The sequence below is a fragment of the Toxorhynchites rutilus genome, chromosome 2 (assembly GCF_029784135.1).
Source record: "Toxorhynchites rutilus septentrionalis strain SRP chromosome 2, ASM2978413v1, whole genome shotgun sequence".
NCBI classification, from domain to species: Eukaryota; Metazoa; Arthropoda; class Insecta; order Diptera; family Culicidae; genus Toxorhynchites; species Toxorhynchites rutilus.
The window spans coordinates 224,530,204-224,558,025 of record NC_073745.1 but is presented as its reverse complement, the minus strand read 5'-3'; the positions used below and the strand labels follow the sequence as shown (position 1 = coordinate 224,558,025).

At 37.3% G+C, this 27,822-nt stretch overlaps 1 protein-coding gene across 1 annotated transcript in view; it reads right to left on the bottom strand.

The window, feature by feature from the left end:
- Window positions 1-588: 588 nt before the first annotated feature.
- LOC129766700 (uncharacterized) overlaps window positions 589-27,822 on the bottom strand; it is a 321,609-nt gene continuing 294,375 nt past the window's right edge. The window contains exons 3-4 of the mRNA XM_055767288.1: window positions 964-1,209; window positions 589-606 (exon numbers count right to left, since the gene is read on the bottom strand). Coding sequence (XP_055623263.1) covers window positions 589-606; window positions 964-1,209 — 264 coding nt within the window. The remainder of the gene's footprint in view (window positions 607-963; window positions 1,210-27,822) is intronic.

Here is a 27,822-nt window from a genome sequence, read left to right as displayed (position 1 = left end):
GAAGAACCCCGGCCACCATATAAAGATCTCTGCTGTTTGGTAGATCTGGATACCATCAGCAGCTGGCACAAAATTGCAGACGTAACTTTTTTTTGCAACGTACTGAACGGACGGATCAAAAGCCCGCGTCTCTACGACAGGATTCGTTTTAACACCAGCCCCGTTTCTCTTCGTCGACGGAGGATGTTTGACCCACCCCTGAGGAACAGAAATTTCACCCAGCATGAACCGACAGCCAGATTTATGCGTGAGTTTTTCTCACGCATTTTCTGTATTCATGTTTAATTTAAGAAGGCTAACGGGCTTACAGCCTATAGTCCAAATAAACAAATCAATTTATGGCAGCCACCCCCGCCTAACACCGCAGCACCAAATTGTTGCCTTATGTAACAAGAGATTTTGAAAACAAGCATTACAAAAAATTAGGTTCTTTCATCTCTTTCAATGCAATCACAAAAGTGAAAAAGTTGGGAACCACTGGTTTACAGTAATCAAAACTCCACGTCAAGCGTGTTTTTGAAGGATTTAACCTTTTCACTACGGCAGTGTGCTTCGTCGGAGTGCTACCGCTGAACGGAACATTGCGCATTAGTAGTTACCGTTGGTCTAAAAACGACATGTATGACTAGTGTTTAATCATCAAATTCACCATTAAAGCGATAACTGTTTTTCTAACTGTATTCTCAACGTGATCTCTTTTAATACTTGCAAATTGTAGGTGAAGCGCGCTCAATCTGTAATCTGTCACGTGACTGCCAAACCTATCATTACGCAAATTAGTTCATCCCCATCCCCGAGTGATTCATGCAAAACCACACACACACTCACCACATGTCACGCGCGCTCGCGCTGTCAGCTGACCATGACAGCAGCGCGAACGTCAACACACAAGACAACAGAGCCGGATGGACAAATTTTACTCTTCACACAGGACAGGATCCGCTTCCCATGATCGGTACCTACCTTTCCCTGAAGATATGCGCTCCGCAATTCAGCCACAATATCCGCTGCCGGTCGAACGAAACCAACCTCGAACTGCTCCAGATCACCGTGGAAGGTACACACCAGCAGATCGCGAGCCTGTCGGATCAGAACCGCCCGTGTGTGGTCCACGTAATCGGGATACAGTGGCCCAAAGTGCTGGTCTATCAGCTTCTCAATACCGTTCGGTGATAAGTTGATGCCCACCGGCAGTGACGAGGGATGAGCCTGTTTTGTTTGGAAGAATGCGAAAGAAAAAGAGAGCGGAAAGGAAGAAAGAAAGAAAAAATGAAGATCAGTAGTGAATAAAGCGATCATTTATCACGTGATATGCGTTCTCTGATGCAAATTTGTGTGCTTTACAGCAACATCAGCGGCGGTTGCGGTAACCGTTTTGTCCTGTGGCTACAAGAAAACGAAAACATCAACCAGAGCGACTTTTTGAGATAAGTAGCGCAACTTGTTTGTTCAGCTGGAACGACAACCATTTCCGTGAGGGGCGGCTAAAGGCAGTGTATAACCTAGATGTTACGTGCCAAGCCTGGACTTGCGCATATTGAATAATAGGCTTCACAACTGATGAAGGTGCTATGAAAACAATCCTTCTCTTTCAAATCAAATTGGTATTTTCAAACACTTCCGTCGTAGCTACAGAGTCCAAGACGCGCGCTGATGACTAAGAATCGGGCTCTGTTTTGACGTCCAGCAGTCGGCAAATATACTGTCTCTTTGTGAGAACATGTCCGTCAATATGGTGTGCAAAACGAACGAATGGAAACGAAAAAAAACTCTCTCATAAGTATCTCGGCCCTCGGTCTGGACCACCAGCGTTGAAACGTTCTTACGATATCTGAAACGGTGGGGCCACCACAGGCAATATGCAGTAAATTCTGGGATAGAGTACCCGCGCAGAGCAATAACAAATACTTGACACGTGACACGATATTGATTTCAATTACCGTTTGCTTTTATTCCTTATCTAATGGGTTCTACACTTATGGTGCGTTCTAAACGGACCAAGAACTTCGTTACCGGACAATTTATGGGGTTATTTTGATCTCCGGTGTTTTTATTTTTACCTATCGGTCTTGTATTATGCTGCCATATACGCTGCAGGGAACTCAAGTGTTTGATTGTTCATTTATAGAAGCGTTTTCACATTGTTTCTCCGGAAACCAGAAAATCAAGGCTAAAGAGACATTTTAAATATTACACAATAGTTGAGTTTTGTGAAGATTTTAAATAGTTCCTCTGCTAGAACTAAATAAAAGAAGCAAAAAAAAGGTAGAGGAGCTAAAGTATTTTTTTTTTAGTTTTGGAAGGCTCTAACGAAATTAATTAGTCAAATCGTTCAGCTTTCATTTGCTTCAGAGAACGTTCCAGTAAAACCTTCTACTACAAACCGTTTTGTCTCAAATTCCGGAAACATAAGCTTTGTTGGCCATTAACACTTTCGTCGCCCCGTCACCGGTGACACGTTCCTCGTTAAAATAAAATATTTTTTTCAATAGGAATTGGATAGAATAGGCACCAAAATGTAACTATAAGATATGCAGAAAAATAATAAAATCATAACCATATGATTTCAATGTTTAAACTATACTTTTTTATTAATTTATAGTTTTAAAGAAATAATGCTACATCATGTAAAAGTTGTCTACAAATTAAGTTTGATCTTCATTTAACAATTTATCCACAAGTTGGGCTATGCAAGAAACTCAAAAACGTCGCGTTGGACGACGAACGTGTTCAACAGTGTTTCATTACTCATAATAACTTTAGGATACAATAGAGCCTATTTTTTTCGAATAATTACAATAAAATTGATCTAAAAATACATATTTATGGTAATAAATTGAAAATTCAATTACATTCGTCTAAAATTTCGAACACTACTTTGATACTAATTTTAATGAAGACTTCTGCATATGAAAACATTTTATCTCTGGTTTGCTTTTGGCATAAGCTTAATTTTAAGATCAATTTTGAATATCGATACAGGGTATAGTTTATAATACTAAGCATTTGCAAAACAGTGGCGCATATGCTTTGTATTAGAAATTATAAGCTTCTTTTGAAAACTACCAAAATACGAAGTTTCGTTTCTTTAAAAATATACTGTAATTAGCTGACCCGGCAAACTTCGTCCCGCCCAAATTTATTTTTTGTTATCAACACCTTCAAACATTCACGTTTTCTTACTATGAGCAAGTTCATGGGTCCAATTGCAGAACTGTTCGTTGACTGATCTTCTAATCGACCCATTAAAATAATCTTTTACTATAAAATTCCTAGTATTTCTAACAAAACTCATCATTATAATATCAGATTATTTTCAGACACAATTCTCGTTCAAGATTATTCAACCACTTGCAAATGACATGTTTCTCCGTTACATGGAATTAATGTTTTATACAGAAAATATGATAGAAAAAAGACAGCCCTAAATCGGACAATTTCTTCCTCGAATTCTGCTCTTATCAACACATTCGGCAATACTTTTTTATTTGTATAGATAGAAGAAGATATAGGAGTGCGTTTCATCACATTGAAATCCATTCCCAGTTTCGAACAAAGATCAATTTGGCTAGCGCAAACATCAAATGGACTAACAACACTTGTCACTATGTTATTGTAGAACATATGGGAATTTAATTTTCCGGATTTTCCCTTTTTCCTTCAGAGTTATCCAAAAATTTTCAATTGTCATGTTTGGTTGGAATATTTTTGGCTGAAATATATGTAATATTTTTATGGGACCCCCTCTCCATTCCAGAGGAGGAAGGGGTGTCATACCATCATATAAACATTTCTCATACCCAAAAACTATTGCCGCTTTTCAAACGATCCTTGTAAGGATTCCCATCCTTATATACTGATAAATTATTGCATTGTAAATGCTTTTATGATCAGCAGCACCAAGCGATACTACGGCGTAAAAGTCGTCATGTACCTTACCATGTTACCATGTTAAAAGTAAAAAATTTCACACCTGGAAAATCTGTACTTTTTGACGAAAATCTGTACCAAAAATAACGAAAAAATCTGTACCTTTCCAGATAAACCTGTACGTGTGGCAACACCGCTCGTGATAGGCATCGACTCACAGTGTTAGCTAACGCCGAATTGTAGGCTGCTCGTTGTGTCGGGGAGGAAAGTGAGTGGTTAAGGTAATCGAAAAAACATACCCATTTTAATCGATTGTTTAACTTTTTTATTATACTATCTGTTCGTGTTACAAACAAAAAATTGCTGAATCAATTTCCTGTCTAATGGTATATAACACAACATATGTCGCAATAACGATTTTGAGTCATATGCGTTTGAAATCTCTTAATGAATCGTTACATTTTTCGTAAAGTGACCCGCCTATATAGAAATCAAAGACATAGTCCTATGTCAAAAGGGTACCATTTCGTAGTAATGTGATGCGTATCGGGTCACTCTTGGTTTGCGTCTATCCACGATTTGAACTCGGAAACGCGTGTGAAAACGTCCGGCGAGCCGATGCCGCAGAAGCGTGTCCCATTGGACACAACACCAGCGAGTCCGTTGTTGCATACCAGCGGTCCCCCGGAGTCACCCTAAAGTTCGTATAGAGAATGATCAAGTCCTATTGCAAGACTTCAAAATATCCCAAAGAACTTAATTCGCAAGCACCTTGTCCTATTCTCGTGAAGGTGCACATCTCTGTTGGATTGACTGGGAAACTTCGTGCCCTGCACTCCTCATTGGTGATAGTAACAAGTTCCGCTTTCTGTAAATCACTTGGTGTCCTGCCGATCTTTATGGGCATCGTATAACCCCAACCCGTCAGAAGGCATCTTTCGCCACCACCCACTGGATGATCCGAGTACGTAATAAATTGCACCCTATCATTGAACACAAACGGTTCGACCACGCGGATAATTCCAATATCGCTTCTGTTCAACTCTATGTAGTCCGGATGGATTCTGTACCACTCAATCATATGACGTGTCCCCTTGCTTCCGTTGTTCCGTAAATCGTTTGTCCCGGGAACAATCGATAAACGGCTGGGCTCAATGGCATCCAGACAGTGAGCTGCCGAAATGACGTGTGTGACTACGAATATCCCCATATGAAATATTTGAAGATTGTGTTCTCACACATGACATATTGAAACTTGCACATTTACAATCGGGAATTACAAAACCAGTCGGGATTGGTTAAATTTACGAAAAATGCTTCTATATCAAATTGCAAATTATTTTTTATTCTTTTAAAAAAAATATTTCGTTACCGTTTTGTTCAATTTTCGTATTTTTCTTCGGATACCCTCCATCAGAGTTTGGATCCTCTGTTGGTCTATATCAGCGACTATTTTACTCCACGATCTCTTCATGTCTGCAGCATCCCGAGTCATTTTGGTACCCTTGCTTCACGATTATCCCAATATTTCCCGATTGGGTGAAATTGAGGTCTTCTTCAAAGTAATCGACCTAATTGTCAGGGTACCATTGTCTTATTTGTGATGAAACTTTCGTTCTTTTTTGTCCACAACTGCAAATCCGTTGCAAATCAGAAAATTCCAGGCAAAGAGCCTGGCCGGGTAAGGAAGTAAAAAAAGAGCCCCCAAACCAAATCACCCGCTCCATGGAAAATATGGTATAGAGTACTAAATAAAAATTTTTTCACTATTTTTTTTTGAACCCCTATTGATTTAACATAAGATCTATAGTGAAAACGCAGTTTTCAATATTTTTCAATATTTTTCACGATAACTTTGAGATAAAAATTTGAAAAAAATACTGAAAGTTCATTTTATGATGGTGTATCGCGAAATATTATCAAAAAAAATATCATCAAAAATTTATGTACTAAAAAAAATCTTGTAATATTGATTTTTTTTGCGAATTAGAAATTCACTACTACGCTAATTTATATTTGTTTGAACTGCGCAAACCTAGTAGACTGTATAACATTCATTTACTCACCAATTAGCAGTCTAGGTAGGCGAACTCAAAACGTCAATTTATTCAAGTGTTTAATGCACGGGTAGTTCGAAGAACTTCCAGAACTTTTCCCATTGATGTCTTCAAGTGAAGGTGACAGGTGTATAGGCTCAAAGGAAATTTAAATCCGTGCCGGAAACGATAAAATAGGACTTAGTGATAAAACTAAAAATGTAAGCATTTGTTAATAATTAATGAAATTTTATTATACAATAAATATGTTTTAACTTTGAGCGCATTAGAGAAAATACGCTACAGAGAAGTTTTTACTCGGCCATTGCAGTCCGAACAATATTTAAACGTGTTTTTGCACCTTTTCTCGATATGTGTGATTTTTTGAAAATTTTAACAGTGTTGCGTGGCACAAAAAAATATATACAGGTCGGACTCGATTATCCGGAGTATGGAGTTTTTCACTCCGGATAATCAAATCATAAAAAAACGAAAAAAACACTCGGTAAACGTAATATAATTATGCTTTGTACTTATTTATTAAACAGCTTTATCTAGCTTGATTTGAAGGTATGTTTGTGACTTTGTAACTTTGTCTGCAGCGGTACATTAATACATTAATAGAAATTGACCTCCTTCCTGTTGACCGACTGATCTGAAATTTGGAACACATCTTCATTTCTGGTGTCATTATAAAACTGCGTATTCCATGTTCTTGAAACCCCAAGTTGACGACCGCTACAAAATGGCGGATTATGTACATATTTTCTCAAAATCCCATCAATATGGGTATCAAATGAAAGTGCTCGATTAGTAGAACATAGCAGATCATGAAAAATCCAAATCCAAGATGGCCGCAGTCCCCAAATTAGTTATTACTTTTTAAATGGTTTCATTCAGCTTGATCTGTTTGTATGAATGTTTTAATGTTTGTAGGGTTGTCCCACGTTAATAGAAAATTGACCCCGTTCCTGTTGACTGATTGATCTTCAATTTGGGGGACTCCTTCAATTCTACTGTCATTATAAAACTGCGTATCTCTTGAAAAATTCAATTTGGCCGTTGCAAAAAATGGCTGAATTACTTGACACAAAACATAATAAACAACATAAATTCAAAAAGGTATCCGCCACTAAATGGTCGACTATGTATTTTTTTGCAATCCCCTCAATATCGGTGTAAAATTAAATGATTTGACTAATAGAATACAGTACATCATAAAAATATTCCGAAGAAAATTTGGTAAAAAATAAACGTTGGATTTCCATTATACATGGTTGGTTATTTCATCATATACCCCACGATTTTATTTTAGTCTCATCATTACCCTAGATCAATGAAGGAACGGATGTAATAAATGCTACTTGCCTAATTATTTTGTTATTAAAATCCACTAATTTAGCTGTTTCACTACTATATCCTGTACTGAATTTTCTCATCCTTTAAATGAAAGCAACAGAACCGTCTTCCGTAGCGTACTTTTTAATGTAGAGCCAGTTTGAGGAAACAGAGTCCGAGATAGAAAAAAAAAAATAGATAACTCTGTCATTGTTGAAATTCGACCATATGCATAGAAGGATTTTTTCCATAAAATATGATCGTCTATCACCTCCTGAGAGAATCTGGATATTTTTTTTTCATGTGAGAAAGGTGTTTTCTGACTTCAAGGGAATGAATCAAAAATCAAATTCCTCTTTGATATTCAAAAAACCAAAAATACATCCAAAAAAACGAATTAAAAAAAATATTTCTGACTCGATTATATACAGTGAATAGAAATCAGAAACTGTATATAATCGAGTCCGCGCTGTACTGTATTTTATTAGTCAAATCATTTTATTTGATACCAATATTGAGGGGATTGCAAAAAAATACATAGTTGACCATTTTTTGGTGGCGATCTTTTCAAATTTATGTTGTTCATAATGTAGTATATTGGTATATTGGTATTGGATGGAGCTTTGAAAAAAATATATGGCACCCTTTAGTGGTGGCGGATATTTTGGATTTGCATTTTTCATAAATAACTGTGTTTAACTAGTCAACTGCTTTCATTTGATATCCAAATTGATGGGGTTCTGAGAAAATATATAAACCGTCATTTTGTAGTGGCCGCCATCTTGGATTTGCATTTTTCATAAATAACTGTGCTCTACTAGTCAAGCCCTTCCATTTGATACCCAATTTAGTGATTTAATGATTTTTAAGTGGACTTTCAAATTGAGCTTCGAAAAAATTATTTCGACTTGCCCCGGTGTACCTCAATGTTTTTTTTTTGGTTTTCGTTATTGTTACAAATGCAAAATAGTTTAAAATTATATTTATTTTATTTTATTTATTTATTTTATTTTGTTAATCATTACAGTGTAAGGTGGAACCTTTTAATATACTGCAACCAGTTACTAATACGAATCCAATAGAACATATCCTTAATCATATCATTTATCTATTCTTCTAATTTATCTATTTACTAATATGATTTTTTGATTTATGGTTTCTGATTTTCCCCATAAGGCCAAGCCATACCAAGCCATATCTCGCCGAAATCCGCTGATTGAATAATTGTTTTTTTACGAAATTAGGAAGGAGATTTCAATAAGTTATGCTCCTGACAAACAGAGTGAAACAGATGAAACAGATGGAAGGTTAAATATTTTGAAAAGCATTAAGCATGCACGCAACTTCAAAAATTCATTGAATGGACATCCCAGTAATTGCTTTTGAAGGTGGCTGACTCTGGAATATCTATTAAGGTTGAAAACGTACTTGACACAACAGTTTCAAGCAATTCGCAATCTATCTAAAGCTCTGGCTGAAGCATTCAGTATAAACTCTGCGCAATATAAGAAATGAGGTAATACTAGGGATTGCATTACCGTGCCAAAATTTCAATAATCGGTTATTCGGTAATGAACATTTCATTACCGGTAAAACCGGTAAATTACCGAAATAAACAATACTTTAAAATGAACCATTTGCTTGATGAAATGGCTCTTATTGATAATGATTAGTTTACAAGAAAACATTTTGAAAAGTTTTCGCTACATTGTTTGTTGGTTAAAGTAATACTTAAGGACACAAATACAGGGTAACTTCGATATAACGTACATTTTACTCTCAAAATTGTACGTTGTATCGAATTGTACGTTATATCGAAGCATAATAGAGAACTCAGAATCGTAGCTTATATTACTTTATTGTGTTGCTGTTTAAGTAAGGGTAATGAATAAATTAAACTAGAATACGAAGCCAACCTTTCTCATGAATTTTCCCTTCGTACCGTTGATTAAAATTTGATTCATTTAGAATCCGGAATCACAAAACAGTTGTACTTCGGGATTGGTTGAAAGTACAAATCAGACTTTAGTATAAAAATACAAACAATTTATTGTTCTTTTCTTTGAGCTTTGAAAATGTGTACGTTATATCTAGGTAAAATGTACGTTATATCGGTTGACGTTATATCGAAGGTCGTTATAACGAGGGTACGTTATATCGAGGTTTTCCTGTGATGTAAATTCTGTCGTCATCTAATCCAGATCGGATATCATTAACGAAATTTCCAGAAGAGAAAAACGCACGTTCAGAGTCCAATGATGTTGGACGTACAGTACGAAGAGCATCGAATACCATTTTTACGTATTTTCTTCTGACGCCCTCTGTACAAAAACTCTTGTCTGAGGGTTTTCACCAATCCGTTTATAGACGTTGAGCTTGAACTGGATGTTGATATCTTTGATTGCTGCAATCGTCGTTCAAGTTTTTCCTTGATGCTCAACTGTTCTGCAGGTTCTGCACCGTCCAGTAGATTTTTTCACCTCCTGTTGTCCGGCTACTCAATCAATACCATAAAGGGTGTGTCACATCAAATTGCATCACGGAAAAAACGCTGTAGAAATTCGCCCAGTAGACCGATCCTTTTGAAAATTTTAGACAGTAAAATAAAAACTACTAAACAACTTTTGGCATTTTCTTTTTATTCATACTTCGAGCCCAAGCCCGTATGCTCGCACCTTCCTCTTTACCCCGTCCATAAATTCTGTACAACGTCAGGTTGTAGTTTTTTTTTAACAGAAATCCATTTTCTCTTGAAGTCCGCCTCCGATTTGACAACTTTTGGGTTCTTCCGGAGGGCCTGCTTCATAATCGCCCAATATTTCTCTATTGGGCGAAGCTCCGGCGCGTTGGGCGGGTTCATTTCCTTTGGCACAAAGGTGACCCCGTTGGCTTTGTACCACTCCAACACGTCCTTTGAATAGTGGCACGAAGCGAGATCCGGCAAGAAGATGGTCGGGCCCTCGTGCTGCTTCAATAGTGGTAGTAAGCGCTTCTGTAGGCACTCCTTAAGGTAAACCTGCCCGTTTACCGTGCCGGTCATCACGAAGGGGGCGCTCCGCTTTCCGCAAGAGCAGATCACTTGCCACACCATGTACTTTTTGGCAAACTTGGATAGTTTCTGCTTGCGAATCTCCTCCGGAACGCTGAATTTGTCCTCTGCGGAGAAGAACAACAGGCCCGGCAGCTGATGAAAGTCCGCTTTGACGTAGGTTTCGTCGTCCATTACCAGGCAATGTGGCTTCGTCAGCATTTCGGTGTACAGCTTCCGGGCTCGCGTCTTCCCCACCATGTTTTGCCTTTCGTCGCGGTTAGGAGCCTTCTGAACCTTGTATGTACGCAGGCCCTCCCGCTGCTCCCGGTCGATGGTTAGGTTCTCGAAGTATCGTTTTAGTACTCTGCTGACCGTGGATTGGACGATTCCCAGCATCTTACCGATGTCCCGATGTGACAACTCCGGATTCTCGAAATGAGTGCACAGGATTAATTCACGACACTCTTTTTCATTCGACGACATTTTTCCAAATTTACGAAAAATTGACAGTGAAGCATGGCCAACGTGATCTATACACTCTTATTTGATTATAAGCGAAAGCTGAAGATATAATTCCTAAAAATTTAATTTCTACAGCGTTTTTTCCGTGATGCAATTTGATGTGATACACCCTTTAATCGTCAAATTTAATCAAGTCGTGAACGATTTCAAATGTCTGCTTGATCATTGCAGTCCGTGACGTTTGATAGAAGTTGCCGAAGTCATCATTAATTGTGTCACGACCACGAGCAGAATGACTATTCATATAGGCAAACAAATCTGCATATACGAAACATTTTTCTGCAGTCCTTTCAATGAGGACTTGTTAAATACGGCTTTAAGGCCGTTTTATATTATCCAGTACGTAGCGTCAACGGTACGTACCGACACGGGCAGACAAATACATGGTGTATTCATATTATCAGGCATAGTAACTTCTCTGTTCGGACCGACAGCGCAGACGGAGCGGAGAAATTTGTTTTCGGAGCGGGAGCCAAGCGTAGCTACTGGTGATTGAACCGTTGTCGTACCGTAGAGCGACGAACGCACCCATACCACGAACTTCGACGTTTGATTTGTATGTATGATGCCACTCGCCCGTGTAGTTCGTACCCGGCACTGGCAAAATATTCTTTTCGAGAATACCTTCATGCGTTTGTCTGAATCGTGCTGTGTATGCCCGGAACCGTTTCGCTATATATACGCATACACATTTGAAACACAAGCAATAATATTTGTTTTGCATGAAACGTGCAGTGCCGGTTACGCTACGTGCTTGATAATATAATATTACCTTTAGTCGTACCGCCCGACTGCACTCCACGTATTTCCACTTCGCTTTGTGCACTCAAAAAATGGAAAATACATCTTCAAAAAGACCTTAAACAATAACCAAAATACACGAACACTTCACTTTGTTCGTAACTTCCAGACAGGGGTCCCCCCTTAAGCTGTAAAAATAAAAATTACCGAAATCACCGGTTATTTATTCTGATATTAAATGGTAATTCGGTAATGAAAAATTATCCGGTATTACCGGTAAAACCGGTTAACAATCCCTAGTCAATACTAGCGTTCTGAAAAGCTTTATTTTAACTTCAGTTCTCATCATGTTAGATGTTAGACAAAGATGTCGAAGTACGTTGTATATTTTTGAACATGAAGTATACATGTCTATCAGGACGAAGATCAGAGTTAATAAAAAAAACCAAGATTGGTACAGTGGTGAACATAATCGATTACATCGATTACGACCAAGGTGAATATTCGGAAATGGCAAACGACTTCGATTTGGAGATATGATCATCGCCTTAGTTTTCTCAACGTTAACAGGAAAACGGTTTCGACAAGACCACATGTGAACTCTTCTTAAATCGTCATTCAGAATGTTACCCATCACTTCAACAGACGGATTAGTAGAGCGTGGATATATTTGGACATCGTCAGCAAACATATTAATTTGGCACGCTTTCAAAATATTTGTAATTTAGGGGGTCTTCGTAGCCACTTGGTTACGCGTTCGCTTACCAAGCGATCGATCGTGAGTTCAAACTCAGGGCCCTCAATTGACCATCTTTGTGTTGTTATAGAATAACTACGTCCACGCAACCATCATCAGCGATGGAAATCGATCCACGGTGGAACAAAGATCGATTCATCCATACAACTGCTCTGCTCTGCAAGAAACATCGGGCTGCTGTTCTATAAATAACCCAACAATGATCAACATCAACTGTCTCCGCTGTCCGGTCTGCTGAACAATGGAAGAACAGAAAGAATACCCTTACGCCTAAATGGCTACTACTGTGTAATTTACCATAATGTAATGGAACAGAAAACTTAACGCCTAAATGGCTACTACTAACTACTGTGTAATTAGACGGCGCCAGTGGTTGTATGGTTAGCGTAACAGCCTCACAATCCGATCGGCCTGGGTTCAATCCCAGCTGGCGTCGTTGGGATTTTCTGAGGCGAAAAATCTCTGGTTACGTCTTCCTTAGGAGCGGAAGTAAAAGAAGTTGGCCCGGCTCATGAGTTGTTGAGTCTGATAGGTAGGAACAGGTGGAGTCGCCTCCCTGATGTCGGTGATTGGCACTAAAGTGGCGGAAATAGGCCGACGAAAAATAAGCGAAGATAAAAAAAAAAAAAAAAAACTACTGTGTAATTTACAATTTATAGAAACATAAACATATGTACATGTACACGATTAAACCCGGCTCTGTTACAGCTAAATGCTAATGATAAAAAAAAATAAATGAGATAAAAAAAAATTATATTTGTAAGATCATTTCTATATAGTGAAAACAGTAACGGGCCTAGAATGGAGCCCTGATGCGCACCAGATACTATATTCACAAAATTAGATTTTTCTTCATTTATCGAAACAATTTGAGATCTGTTAGATAAGTACGATTATACAAGACGAACCGAATTACTTGAAAAACAGAACTGCTCGGACAATTTTATCGATAACTTGTTATGTGACACGCGGTCAAACACTTTAGAAAAATCTACGAGTAAAAGAATTGCGACACCTTTATTATCAACTTTTCTGCTAATATCATCATGTACTTTGAGAAAAGCTGTGGTTATACTATGGCCTGATCGGAAACCAGATTAAAATTCACCAAGTAAATTAGAAGAGTTTATGTACCCATGAATTTGATTTTTAAGATTTTTTTCCAATACCTTTGACAAACTACACAGAATGCTAATAGGACGCAAATTGTTTAGGTTTAGATTGTTTTGTTTCTTTTTTTTTATCCCATCAATTTATTTATTAGGCTCATTAGCATTTTAGCTGTAACAGAGCCGGGTTTTAATCTTGTACATTTACATATGTTTACGTTTCTATAAATTGTAAATTACACCGTAGCTATTAGTAGCCATTTAGACGTTAAGTTTTCTGTTCCATTACATTATGGTAAATTACACAGTAAGTAGCCATTTCGGCGTAAGGGTATTCTTTCTGTTCTTCCATTGTTCTGCAGACCGGACAGCGGAGACAGTTGATATTGATCATTGTTGGGTTATTTATAGAACAGCAGCCCGATGTTTCTTGCAGAGCAGAGCAGTTGTATGGATGGATCGATCTTTGTTCCACCGTGGATCGATTTCCATCGCTGATGATGGTTGCGTGAACGTATTTATTCTATAACAACACAAAGATGGTCAATTGAGGGCCCTGAGTTTGAACTCACGATCGACCGCTTGGTAAGCGAACGCGTAACCAAGTGGCTACGAAGACCCCCTTTCTTTTTTATCAGTATGATCTTAGCGCATTTCCATGTCTGAGGAAACTTCGAACATTTTTTTGGCCATGGTCCTATCTGTTTTTCACTCTAAATGAGCTGTTGGGTTCTTTGGATTCTTTACACGCCATCTCTGAAAAGCTCGAAGAATTTTCCGTCATACTTTTATGGCGGGTCTCCACGGGCACCACTAGTTCGAGGAATGAGGTTTTTGCACTTTCTAAAAATTGATTTGGCAAAGTTTGCTAAGCGAGGACTGTAAGCAAGTTAAATTGTCAAAAATAACATATGGATAATTCTGCCAATCGGTTTGCTCATTATTTCATCTGAAACGACAGGTTCAATGAGATGATAATGGGAAGGTGATCGCTTCTGCAGCTTCTACAGATGATCTGTGAGGAAAAAAACAGTTCTTATATGATATTCGTTGTTGAAAAGATAGAGGTCATTTTCGTAGAATAATATTATAGTTTAATTAAGTCTTAGATTAAAACAACTGAGATTCCACTCATTATTTTGATCAACATTCTACGAAGATTTGAGAAAATATTAATAAAAAAATATTTTAAAAATATTAAAAATATTAATAAAAAATAACACCAACATAGATTGGTTTCAGGATTAGCTCATGCTATTCACTTAGACACAACTAAGCGCAATTGAAATCTTTAAAACTGCAAATATCTGATATCAACCTCCCAATTAATTAAAAGACAAAAGAGTACACCCTTCCCACCAGTTCCATAGTTCACCATCCATTTCGCCAGAAACTACAAGTGCCGCAGCTTTAGACGCCACACCGCAAGATGTCGGCTTTACGATAAACGTCGGACAGAGAATCTCCCGGCCATCGGCTGCATTAGCCTTTGGCATGAATGAAACCTCCTACGGGCTGTCTCAAACAGTGACTCCCACCTTCTCTTCATGAAAGCGCCAATGGAACAAGTTTCTGATACGGCATCCACTGTTGTGCGCTGGCCGATCCAAACGAACCTCGAACCAGTGAGCCTCGCGATGGATGTGATGGATTGGAGGCAATATGTTTTAATCAAATTAATTACGCCGGTAGAAGTGCGCTCGCGAAAGCATGGTACCGATGATGACCTGTGCACAAAAGATTATGTCTTGGGCGCTCTCGCGTCTACCGCGCTTTCAATTAAACCTCCCATTTACTGGTCGACCACGCAAAACAGGCTTTCAACCCATCGATGGGAGAGAGTGGAACGAATGGGGGTTGTCCACGAGTAAATGATGATTTTCGCAAGAACTTACACGGGACTATATTTTGGCAGAATTTATTCGATTTCTCAAGTTTTCATTTCATCTCAAGTTTCATTTTATATCTGTTGTCAACAGAAAATCGTTACACATTGAAAAGATTTCCGAGTGGCCACGTGTCGACCGTGGTTTTTCGTTCTTAATTGACACCATCATTTGATGCTGGGATGAGAGAATGTGGTGGAACGAAATTTATTATCTTTTGTCTGTTGTGAGGTAATTCATTCAACCCATGCGATGTTAGCAGATAATATTATATGAAATAATCCTCTCTGTTGCAGTAATTTATATTTCCTCCCGGAAGATAAAAGAATATGTGTCGACTCTAGACCACAGCCTTTTAGCAATAAAATAATTTACTGAAAGTGATCCCGTAGCGTATTCAATTTCAGACCGAATTGTCAATGGAATAATGGTCCCCTATGAAATAAAAATTACGCTGCTCATCGAACGATTAACCCTAAAAAAGGGACCGGAAAATTAGAGAAAAATAATGTAAAAAAAATTAACACACATTAGGGTGCCACTCGAGGGTGAACAGTTGTAAATTGAACGATGCATCTACTGCAAGTATGTTTTTTACTATGGTTAGGGTGTGTATGGTTTATTATATGGATCTCGTTTGGAAAGATATTCTCATTCGATGGAGTGCATCGTACTCATTCTATGTCTGAACTGTAGTAACATCGCTGAAGTGGAGAGTCAATTGGTGGCACGTGGCTGATTTAATTCGGAACGTAATGTGCTCGGTCTTTATATTTTTTCTTTTACTAATGGATTGCTCTCACATTAATAATTGTAATTGTTATTGGAATGTTTTGAGATTTTTCAATTTTTCTAACGATGTCACTGCGTTGAACTGCTTCTTGTTGGACTGTCTCAATGCTAGTTAGATTAACTTTGAAACATTATATTCTTGATAGACTAATTTAACGCCAACTCGACTGGCCTTTGGCAGCAACATCTCAGATTATAGTGGAACGTTGGGGGTGTAAAACATTGGTCATTTAAGCAACTAATTGTATGCAACTTGAAACATTCAACACAGAATAAGACTACTTTTTGAAAATGGCCAAAACTCAAAAACTAACTGGTCAATATATGAAATGTAGTAAATTGTTTGAGTTTTCATGAAGAAAAGAAAAAAAAATTAAAAAAACAAACTACACTGAAAGAAGAATTATTTTAAAAATTAAAACTCATTTTTTTTAAAACGTATTTTTCTTTTATGAATTCTATGAATTATATAAATAGCCCTTACAATTTCCAACAAATCAACAATACATCGTAAGATAGGCCCTTTGCAGGGAAAAAGTAGAAGGGTGTGAACCTACGGGAACGAACGTATGTTTTGCGTAAGACTGTGATTGATTGGTATTGTGATTTTTTTTCCATTGTCTTATTATTGTTATTATTAGTGTAATTATTATTATTGGTCTTAATATTTGGGGTGGAGGCCATCTGGCGTAGCGGTAACCAGGGTTACCATATCTACAGAATAATCTGTTTTAATACAGATTTTTCAGTAAATGCGATTTTTTACGTGGATACCATCAGCATCGTCAATTTCATAATAACCATGCCAACCAATACTAAATACTAAAGCTAAGATTATGCTTCAAAACCTAACGTACGTACTCATCATCACAAGAGAACAGCTAATCAGATTTGAGTCGTCTATATATTGTTGTGTCTGTCTTCACTCAAATTAGAATAATAGAATGCTTTGAAAAATATTTTAAAAAAGAAAAATTTAAAAAAAATGTACTACGCATATGTACTGCAGTGAAAAGTGAAATCGAAAAAAAATGATGACGCATATGTTCTACAATGATAAGATTGTCTGATTGGAGTTAACTTATTTAATTGGAATTGATTTTGACGACATTGATATTTATGTTTCGCCATTTTGTAAATATTAATGGATTTTCAGGTGAGAAAATTTGTTTTTATTTTGGAAAAATTTGAAGAAAAAAGGAAAAATATTTGAAAAAAAACTGAGCAATTTGAAACTGCTCACGAACTTGGTAATCTCATTGCAATTGATTGAAAATTATAGATTGATATTTATTTTCTATTATAGAGTAGTAGACTTTAAAATTCATTCGTGTCTAGCAGTAACACATGCCAATTGAAAGATTGATCAATTAATTTTCAGTAATTCAAGCCACGAGCGTTCGAACGTGAACGTGAATGTTCAAAAGTACTCATATCAAAAAATCTATTTTGGGCCAGACAAAGTTAGCCGGCTCAGCTAAATGAACTTATAAATTTAACCCTTTGCGGTGGCCTTAAATTTCGACATGCATGTCGTACTGATCGCAATTATTTTTACTTGAAGAAGCAGTGATGTATAACGCGAAGAATTATATATAAGATGAACAAGATTTCTTTTGTTTTTGTAAACTTCTGATAAGTATTTACTAAACAATATTTTTATGTTTATGATTAAAAAATATTTGGTATAATCCTTCGCGTGATATCTGTCGCATGTATCACCGTAATAATTAGTTTGTCGCCTTTTGCCTTTTATCTTTCTGTTTAAACATACAAAACAATGCTCTTTACATCTATATAGTGCCGCAATACATGGAGTTTTCCATCAATCGTTGCCTCGAGCACGGATGACAACTTTTGTTTATACTGAGTACCGTTATCTATCATTCATAGTAGCACCGTTTTAGTTCGTGAACAAGTTCACAAGACATTGTTGCATAAATTTTAATACTAGTGGTGGCTGAGAGCAGACAAATAACCGCAAAGAGTAAATACAGATTTCGATTCAAATTCTCTGAGAAAAATACAGATAAAAAGATTTTGTGAGATCAAAAATTCGAGGGGTTGTATCCGAGACACGACCGCTTAGGACGTAGGACTACGTAATCTTTTTTTTGAATTTTTTTGGTTTATCATTTCGGATATTATTTGCGAATACGACGAAGGTTCATAAATAGCTCTTTAGTAAAAAGTTCCGGGGACCCTGAAAAGGTTTACTGGCTTGCGTGGTTTTGTAGAATCAAAGCAACGATCCTTACTTGCCATAGCACGCATTGCACTGGGTATTTAACGAGAGGCGTCTTCCGTTCATCGCCATTCAACAAGCATTAAACACGCGTCTAACAGATGCACACAGTTGCAGCATCAAAAATGAAACATGAAACGCGAAAAGGACCGTTTATGAAAAATCGATTCTCGATTCTCGGTCAAAACCGTCAACAGAACCGTATTGCATCAGAACATGTCGTTGCGAACGAGAACAAATACGAATGGCAACTTAAAGTATCGAAGGTTTACTATTCACATGTTCACATGCTAGCGTTCTCAGCTCGAACATAACATGAAACACGAAACGAGCAGAATAAGCGACCATTGATGCAATACTTATACGCTAGCGACAGCTCACTTGCTTCGCAAATATTCTCTTTTCACTATCCCCCTTCGTTGTTTCTATTCTTCTTCTTTTCCTTTATTTACGGATTACATCCAACGACTCATTCGTCTCCGACTGTTCCTATTCTGGTGGCCGCCTAAGTTGCTCGTTATTGACATCTCTGTTCGGGAAAGCACTCAAATGGACAGAACAAATGTATGGGGAAATGGGAATGCTTCCAATTTTTAACAATTTAAACCATATACAGACTATGGGATTGTAATATATAACATATCAAACAAATCTTAAAAAAGTTCCGATTCGATTGGTATGCAAATCGTTAAAATCCGTTCGCAGCAAAAATAGTTATTAACATTAAATTTATTTCATAATAACGTGACCTGTTTTCTGATTTGGCACCCTTAATGTAAGACGTAGTCCTACGTCAAAACATAAATTTTATTATGGCAACCCTGGTGGTAACATCCATACAAGTTCAATTCTCACTCCCGACATTCTTCCAAAAATGGAAGTAAAAGTGACGAACCAGCCGAAATGTGTTGAAAATCAATATAATAGTGAAAAAAAAGTCTTAATATTATTATTAGTCATATTCTAATTCATCGGAAGTAGTAGCCGTTTCGGTGAAATAATGTTCGTTTACAGGGTATATTTCACGTCACACACACTGACACTGTAAGCCATGACACCATCACCTTGATATCGCTGAAATAATTTTTTTTTCTATGGAATTGCTACCATCTTACTAACTCACTCCATCATCTACTCTTACTCCTACACATTGACTGGATGTCAAATTTATTTGATAGAACGAATTATTGCACATAATTTTGTGTTATATACAACATTCACGGATACGAAACTGTAAGAAAGAATGCATAATACATGAATTTGCTTCGCATTCATTTGCAAAACATACCTCTTGCATTCGTTAAATTGTTCACTTGTTCTACGATTCTCACTGTTGATGTATCAGGCAAAAAACATACTGGATAAATTTGCCCTTTAATGGTATGTATCATAACATATATCGTAAGAACGATTCTGTCTAATATGCATATGAAAGCTCTTAATGTTTCGTTACATTTTTCGTAGAGTGACCCCCTATATAGAAGTCAAAGACGTAGTCCTACGTCAAACGTCAAACAACAACTTTTTCATATTTTATTTGAAAAATTACAACTAAATGCAATTTTGTTTACACTCAAGATAGCGATACATTATATTCGACAAAATTTCAGATCTTATTAAAATATGAGCTTTTGTCGAAGATTTCAATCTTTTTTAGTTTCTGGAATATTTGGCATTTTCGCATGGAAAGAATAATATTTTACTCGTAACATTTTTGTGGGTAAATTCTAGCGTTTGACATGTTCTTTACATGTTTCTGAATACAAAAAAGGTATCAAACCATGTAAATCTCGATGATCTATACATAAAAATGTTACGAATCAAACATTAATAGTGGTTTTCCTACATTTCATTTGTTGGCCAATTTTTATGGAATTAAAAAAGAATATTTTTTTTATATTTTTGACGAAAAAACATGAATAATTTTCTACATTGAGGGGTCTTCGTAGCCTGATTGGTTGCGTGTCCGCTACTAAGCGAACAATCATGAGTTTACAACTCAGGGCCACCAACTGACCATCTTTGCGTGTTATTCTAGCTACTACGCCGACGCAACAATCATGTGACGGTTATCCCAGTCCCTCACCGCTCATATTACGGACTGTTGCATCGATAATTGGAACTATTAATAACACAACAACGGAAACCTCATAACAACAGTCCCGCCGTGTCCAATGGTGAACATTCGAATAATGAGAATATTCTTACGCCGAAAAAGGCGACATGTGTTGTGTTGTTGTTGTTTTCTGTATCAAATATGTATTGCAAGAATCTTGAGCGGAAATTATGTCCGAAAATAAATTGATATTACAGTGGTGGGTTTTGGTAGAAGTAATAGGAAATTTATAGTAAATGGAAATAATGGAGAGTTTTGCGATTGAACCCACAAACGTCCGCTCGGTAACAAAACGTGAATGTTCAAAAGAATTCATATAAAAATAAAAATGGGCGGGACGAAGTTCGCCGGGTCAGCAAGTATTTGAATAAGATCCTAAACTTTGTTGAATACACTATACCGCTATCTTGAATTTAAACAAAATTTGCTGTAAATTTTTCAAAGAAAACTTGAAAAAATTGTTGTTAGAAAAACTTTTTCCCTGTAAAGGTACCCATCTTCCGATGTATGGATGACTTGTTGGAAATTGTAAGGGCTATTGCCATATTTTTTTTTTTCAAGAATACGTTTCTGAGAAAAATTAATTTCAGTTAAAAAAATTTTTCAGTTTTTTTGTATTTTTAACAAAAAATCTTACATTCCATCCTTTGACCAGAAATGTTGTAGGTATCATAGTTTTTTTTATAGTAAATTTTTGGTAAAAAATAAGAAAAAAAATTTGGCCCTTTTCAAAAAGGATTTGAAGTATGCAATGTTGCTTAAATGATCAATGTCTTTACACCCACACCGTTTCAGCTATCACAAGCTATCTTAGCTGCCAATTACTAAGACGATTTGGCATGAAATTCGTCAATAAACAATTTATTCCCACGAAGCTCAGTATTTTGAATGAAAAAATGTATGAGCTATTTATTCAAAAAATACCCCATTTTGCATTTAAGTCGTCCAACTTATCTGTCGATTGAACGCCTTAATGTACTTTTCTTTTTCTTGATATTGCTGGATGCAGGATAAATTCTCATTTCTTCTCCTTTTTCCGCTGTTCAGTCTCTACACTTTTATCACACAGTTATGTATATTGCATGTAAATTATTCGAAATCTGACACAGTTTCATAAACTTATTTTCCAAGTCAAACCCCGTCTAGGTTTTGCTTAACTAAATTCTAGCTAATGCCCTGTGATTAAACGCATACCTGCCCTTCGAAGAAGTACCTACTAAAAGCTTCGCATTGCAAGCACTGCATCACGTAGAGCGCATCCATCAAATTACTTAATTAGACGCGCCGAGTAGTCTTCTACCGGTACCGGCCAGATCAAGAAATTTTTCACTGCCTCATCAGCATACTGCACACGAGTTTGGCACGACGACGACGTCGAGAGGGATACTTAATTGATGAGATGGGACGTGAGATCTTCTCCGAGTGCATTGAGGTCAGTTTCCGCTAGCGCTGATTAACTCCCACGAGTAACACCTTTTTTCCCGGCCGTTTGTCGTTCCGTGGGAGGACTTCCAGCAAGCGATCCATGCCGCCTCGTTTACACTGTTGGATTCGGCTATTTGGCTGATTTACAGATAATAAATCTTTTTTCCGGTTTCACGCGAATTCCCGGAGGCAACATAAAGCACGGGCTAGTTTCACTCGGGGTCCCACAATCGGCAATTTCCGAACCGCCGGTATGACTGAATGATTACCATTATGAAGCGATTAAACAACCGACGGAGCATTTGTCGTTACCATGAGCAAGCAATGAACTCAAGCCAATCGATTGGCGCAGGTCATGAGGTTCTCAATTGGGAACAAACGATGAGTCCGCAGCCACGGATAAGACTGACCTACATCTGAACTGAACTCATAAACCAATGAGACCATTCCAAGTAACCTTTTCGTTGTGTCCACGTAGATGTGTTTGGAATTCTTCCATCAAACAGCTGGCGTTATCAATTTTATTTATTTTCCTCCTCTTATATATGGATCAAATACAACGCTTCTTCAATGACTCAAAACGAGAGTCAATAGCAGCAACTTAACTGCTTTATCTCCTCCTAAATGGGCAGACGGACCACGAAAACGAGAGTTGTTTGTACGTGTCATCACCACATGGGGGAGGACTAGATTTGGGTTAGTAGTGTAATGGTCAGCTTTGTTCGACGCCGAAAAAATGAACGTGAACAGTCATAAAAAAAAGCTCGGATTGTCCAAAATAGGGCACTATTCGATGAACTCGGTTATACAGTTCAACCGATTTCTAGTTTACTATTTCAGCATCAACAAATCGAATGTTGCTGCCCTTCCGAGGAGGCGATAATGATGTGTGTGACTTATTGAGAGATTTCACAATTATCCAACGGAAATTTATCGATTTCCATTTTCTGTTTAAAAAATATATAAAAGTTTCCAAAAGCAAATTCAATTGATGAGAAAAAAAATTTTAACGGTGCATTTAAAATGTATTTTTTTCCTAAAAAGTTAAAAACAGGAAGTGGGTTATATCTGTGGTATGACCGCAATGGTGACGTAAGACTATCGTTGATTTAGTGATCATTTGTTTTTAGTTGTATCTGAATCAATTCTGAATGAATGAATAAATGAATATTTGGGGGACTTCGAAAACGAGAGCGTTACGTTGAAGGCACAATATTGAGCAAAAGAAGCAATCACACGAAAGTTGTATAATACATAATATATTGCTTGTATTATGATACGATTTGTATTCCATTTCCAATAGACAAAATATCTGTTGCATCAAATCAGTCTACATAATTTTTGCGATCGCTAATCCTTTTTCAAAACTCCAATTTCTCGTTTGAGAAATTGTTGAGTAAACATCGTTTGCAGTGCACGTAGAGCGGGAATTTCTTCTTAAGATTCATTGCACTCCTCTGATAAATTATCGAAAGACGTGGTCTTACGTTGATCGCACTTGATTGAAAAATCACAAAACCAAATGCATTTGGACGCAGTATTAAATGGATAGAAAACGTAATAAACTCTTTCGCATGAATGTATTTTTCCAAGGGGAACTGGTAGATTATTTTTCAGCCACGACCAGTATCTTTCCGGAATCTGGTCGGCGCTGGATGGCAACCAAACGAAAATAGTTCCGCGCGTGCATGTGTGTGTGTGTGGTGGCTGCTCCGATGTATCAAGCGGAACCGTTCGTGGCATCACTCTCCTGATGGATTCTCTTCTGGCCTAAGGTGCACAAACAGGCTCTTGGTGACACCGTTCATCAGCACTTTCATGATAAACGAAGTCTGCTTCACCACAACAGCGACAACATGTTCCAGTCGCTATTCAATTATAACTGAGTGGGTTTCCGAGCGGCGCTCGCTTATATACCGATTGAATTCAATAGCCTGTGTTGAAAGCAATTTTAAGGCTATTAAAACAGGTTTTTGGATGAAAAAGTAACAAGTATATAACGCGTAGACATTTTTTCATTCAAAACGCCTGTTAATAACTATGGATATTGTTTTAGAATGCTGCGAAATTTTAGACATAGCTGTTTCGCAGAATGGTTTGGACGGCCTGAAATGGATTCTGATTGTAGAATCAGTTAACGATAATTGATTGATGATTCATTACACAATCATTTCGCATGTCGCACTTTGTTTCATGTCAATGCATTAAAAGTTTACCTCGAACACTATTCCGGTGGTCTTTTTCGGAATTGACATACACTCGGTTACAGGCGATTATATACTTATTGCGCCAGCTCCATTATTCCACATCTCATAACTACATCAAGCTTTCTTTGGCACCGCATGGAACAACAATGGCAACACTTGCAAGTGTCAAATATCTTGCTACATGTTATTTAGTATTCTCTTAGTGGAATCGCACCTCTAGACATCGTTCTTGCATCGTAAACAACTTCTTCTTCTTCTTATATGGCACTAACGTTCCTAGAGGAACTCCGCCGTCTCAACGTAGTATTACTTGCGTCATTTTTATTAGTACTTAGTTGAGATTTCTATGCCAAATAACACGCCTTGAATGCATTCTGAGTGGCAAGCTCTAGAATACGCGTGACCACAGTGCAAGTCAGAGGAAATTTCTTTGAAGAAAAATTTCCCCGACCAGAACGGGAATCGAACCCGAACCCCCGGCATGTTAGGTTTGACGCTAACCACTCGGCCACGGGAGCACCGCAAACGTAAACAAACCTGCGCCAAATAGTTCAGCATAGCATTCATACATAGCCAGTGTCTTAGAATATCAACAAATACTCACGAGTAACGAATATGATTTTATTTCAGTGTGACTTTTTCAGCTTAATACACACTTCCCTTATTATATTGATGACAATAAAAACGAGTTCATTTCGTTCATATCGCTGATGCATGAACAAATTTGCTGCAATGAATGAATGCGGCATCGAGTGGGGTCCATAACTTCGCTGTAATTTATACTTCAAATATCAAAAGCAACAAATTGATATTCATCACATTCGAAATGATATTCGTTCTGGCAGTGAATTTGAGTAAAAATCAAAAAAAAAATAGTCAGTCTGGAACATTTTGAAAACAACAAATTTTATTTTTTTTTATTGTATCTAGGACATGAGCGCATATTTTCGACGTTGAACTACGCAATTATATTATGCAATCCACTTATTTACCACTTCGAATATTATTTTAGAATGCATCGAAATTTTATAATAGATTATGTTATTCGTTACAAGTAAATTTTATGAACGTTCTTTTACGTTTGATATGATGCCTAGGACTACCAAAGTATGTGAACAGAAGTGTGACAAGATCATTGTATTTTACATTTCCCTCTGAAATTATTGCACATCTCATGTTCACGTAGTTCTCGAACAGCGAAAGTTTATTCCTCTCTATTATCTGAAATAACGATTTTCCCAGGCTTCTCAGTTTAAAAGTATGTTTTAGAGAAACATTTTTCCGGTGTGCACATTTTTTTTTTATTTCTGTATTATAGTGACTTTCAACACATTCGGCTGGTTCGTCACTTTTACCTTCTATTTCGGAAGAATGTCGGGAGTGAGAATTGAACTCGTGACCTTTAGCGTGAGAGGTATGGCGGTGTGCACATTGACAAGCGAGTACAAAAGTACTCTACACTAAAAAATACCCCCGACATGCATGTATTTGCAAAGCGGATTCCCCAGGCACATTGGATGTTGAAGCCCGTGTTAGGGAAACACAGCTCAGTGGGAAAAAATACCCCCGACTTGCATGTATATTTGCAGAGCGGATTTCCACAGGTACATCGATTTGGAAGTCCGTGTTGGGGACACCGTTAATCGGGCCAATCAAAACTTACAGTTGAGGTGTTTTGATAACAATTGACATTTTACTGTGATTCAATTGTTCATCTCATGAAAAATACCATTTTATAAATTGTGATAGACGCGTCGAAATATTTCCTATCAATTGATGCAAACATCTTTCCGATCTGTTAAGAAATGTTCAAGTTATAAGCATTCGAAATACGGGTAGGGTTAGCACACAAATCGGCAGAACAAATGTATGGGAAAAAGGAAACTTTCCAGTTTTCATGAATTTAAACCGTTTAGAGATCAGCGAATTGTAATGTATAGCAATTCAAACAAATCTTAGAGAATTTTCGATTCGATTGGTATGCAAATCATGAAAATTCGTTCATGGTGAAAATAGTTATTAGCGTTAACTTTATTTCATAAAAACGTGACCTGTTTTCTGATTTGGAACCCTTCCTGAAAGTCGTAGTTCTACGTTGAAACGTCAGAGTTCGATGAAACGAACTTTGCAAGAAATCACGCAGGATTTTATTTGATGAGACGGTAACAAAGGCATATACAGAATGGATACAACAAGTGATTGTAGCTACCGTGAAGTGATTTTCGACATCTGAAATTTCATAAGGCATTTCCGAACACGATCTGGCAGCTTCAAAGAAGCACAGGCTCATAAAACATTTGGATAGTGACAAGCAAAAAACCGCGAACGATCCCTAAACGCTGTATTTATTGTATTGCAAGCAGCAGTACAATAAAAATTCGAACTAAATAAAAACCAATCGCACACAGCAGCCTCAGGTTAAAAGTAAACAAAAGCTGATATTCATTTGGCTAAATTGAAATTCAATTCTGACGTCTTCAATTATGAAGATGAAAATGACACTGGGTGGAAAATAGACTTCAAAACATATTGAAGAACAAAAGTTCATTCGCTCATATTCACTGGTTGTCTGGATCTGTCATTTTGATTTTCGTTTGGAATATATAGGTTTTCGATGCAACCTAGTCCGAAAATCTATGCATTTGAGCTTAGCGAAGACGATTTTTTTCAACACTGCACAGAGCCATACATTGGTGGATTGAAGCGACTAAGAATATAAACACTTCTCATCATTTTGCGTTATTCTTAAAAAAATTGTTAATATTAATATTACTGGCCTCGAAAAAATTGCATTACTTTCTCATGCTCGAGATAAGTGCAACTGTTATCCTTAGTGGAGAAAGTTTTGCTACTGGCAAGCTAAACCTAATCACATACAACATTTTAGAACGACATTTACTTTCTTGGTGACTAAATAAACGAAATAGATTCTGTCTGTTAATCACAATAACATCGAAAATAGTTGCATTGCTTCATTATGATCAAGACTAGCGCAAATGGCATCCTGTTGAAGGCAGTTTTGCGATTGGCACGCGAACTCAAATAACTCACAACATTCCAGCACGACATTCACTATAGTTTAGCTTGATATTCCTCAAATAATTATGTGGCGCACAATCTTAATGCCTGCTTCACCATAGCGTTAATTCGATGCATTGATGCAATGTCAAAGGCACCAACGATGCCCTTATGATGACGGAAAACAAGCGATGTCAACTGCTTCGAATAAACAAAAAGTCTGAATATTTTCATTAGCAGAGATCCATTATTCATACCCTAGCGCAAATATTCCTCTCACGTTATCTCCCTCTTTGTAATTTGCACCACCAAAAAATCGTCCATCATAGCATCAAAATGTATGATTGTAGCATTGCAACAGGGTCAATGCACACTACAGCAGATACAAATGGGATTTCAGCGTAGCGAAGTTGCTATTTGTACGGGTTATGAAGCACGACGTGCGCACACAAAGCCATATATCGATGGCTTAAGGTGAAGGTGGAAGCTAGCCACAAATGGCTGCCACAATGGCGTTCATTTCTTCCATCTTCCTCCCTCACCCCTCGCCCAAAAATCAATAATTTTGCGAAACGGTGTGAAGAAAATTACCGTTTTCGCACTCTTCCCATCAAGTAATATCAACCAAATTCTAATCGATTACTTACAAGATATTAAATTTTTATCTGCTGTCGCACTGTATAGTGAAAAACGTCGGAAGTCTCGAGCTAGTGCTTTGTAAGTTAAATT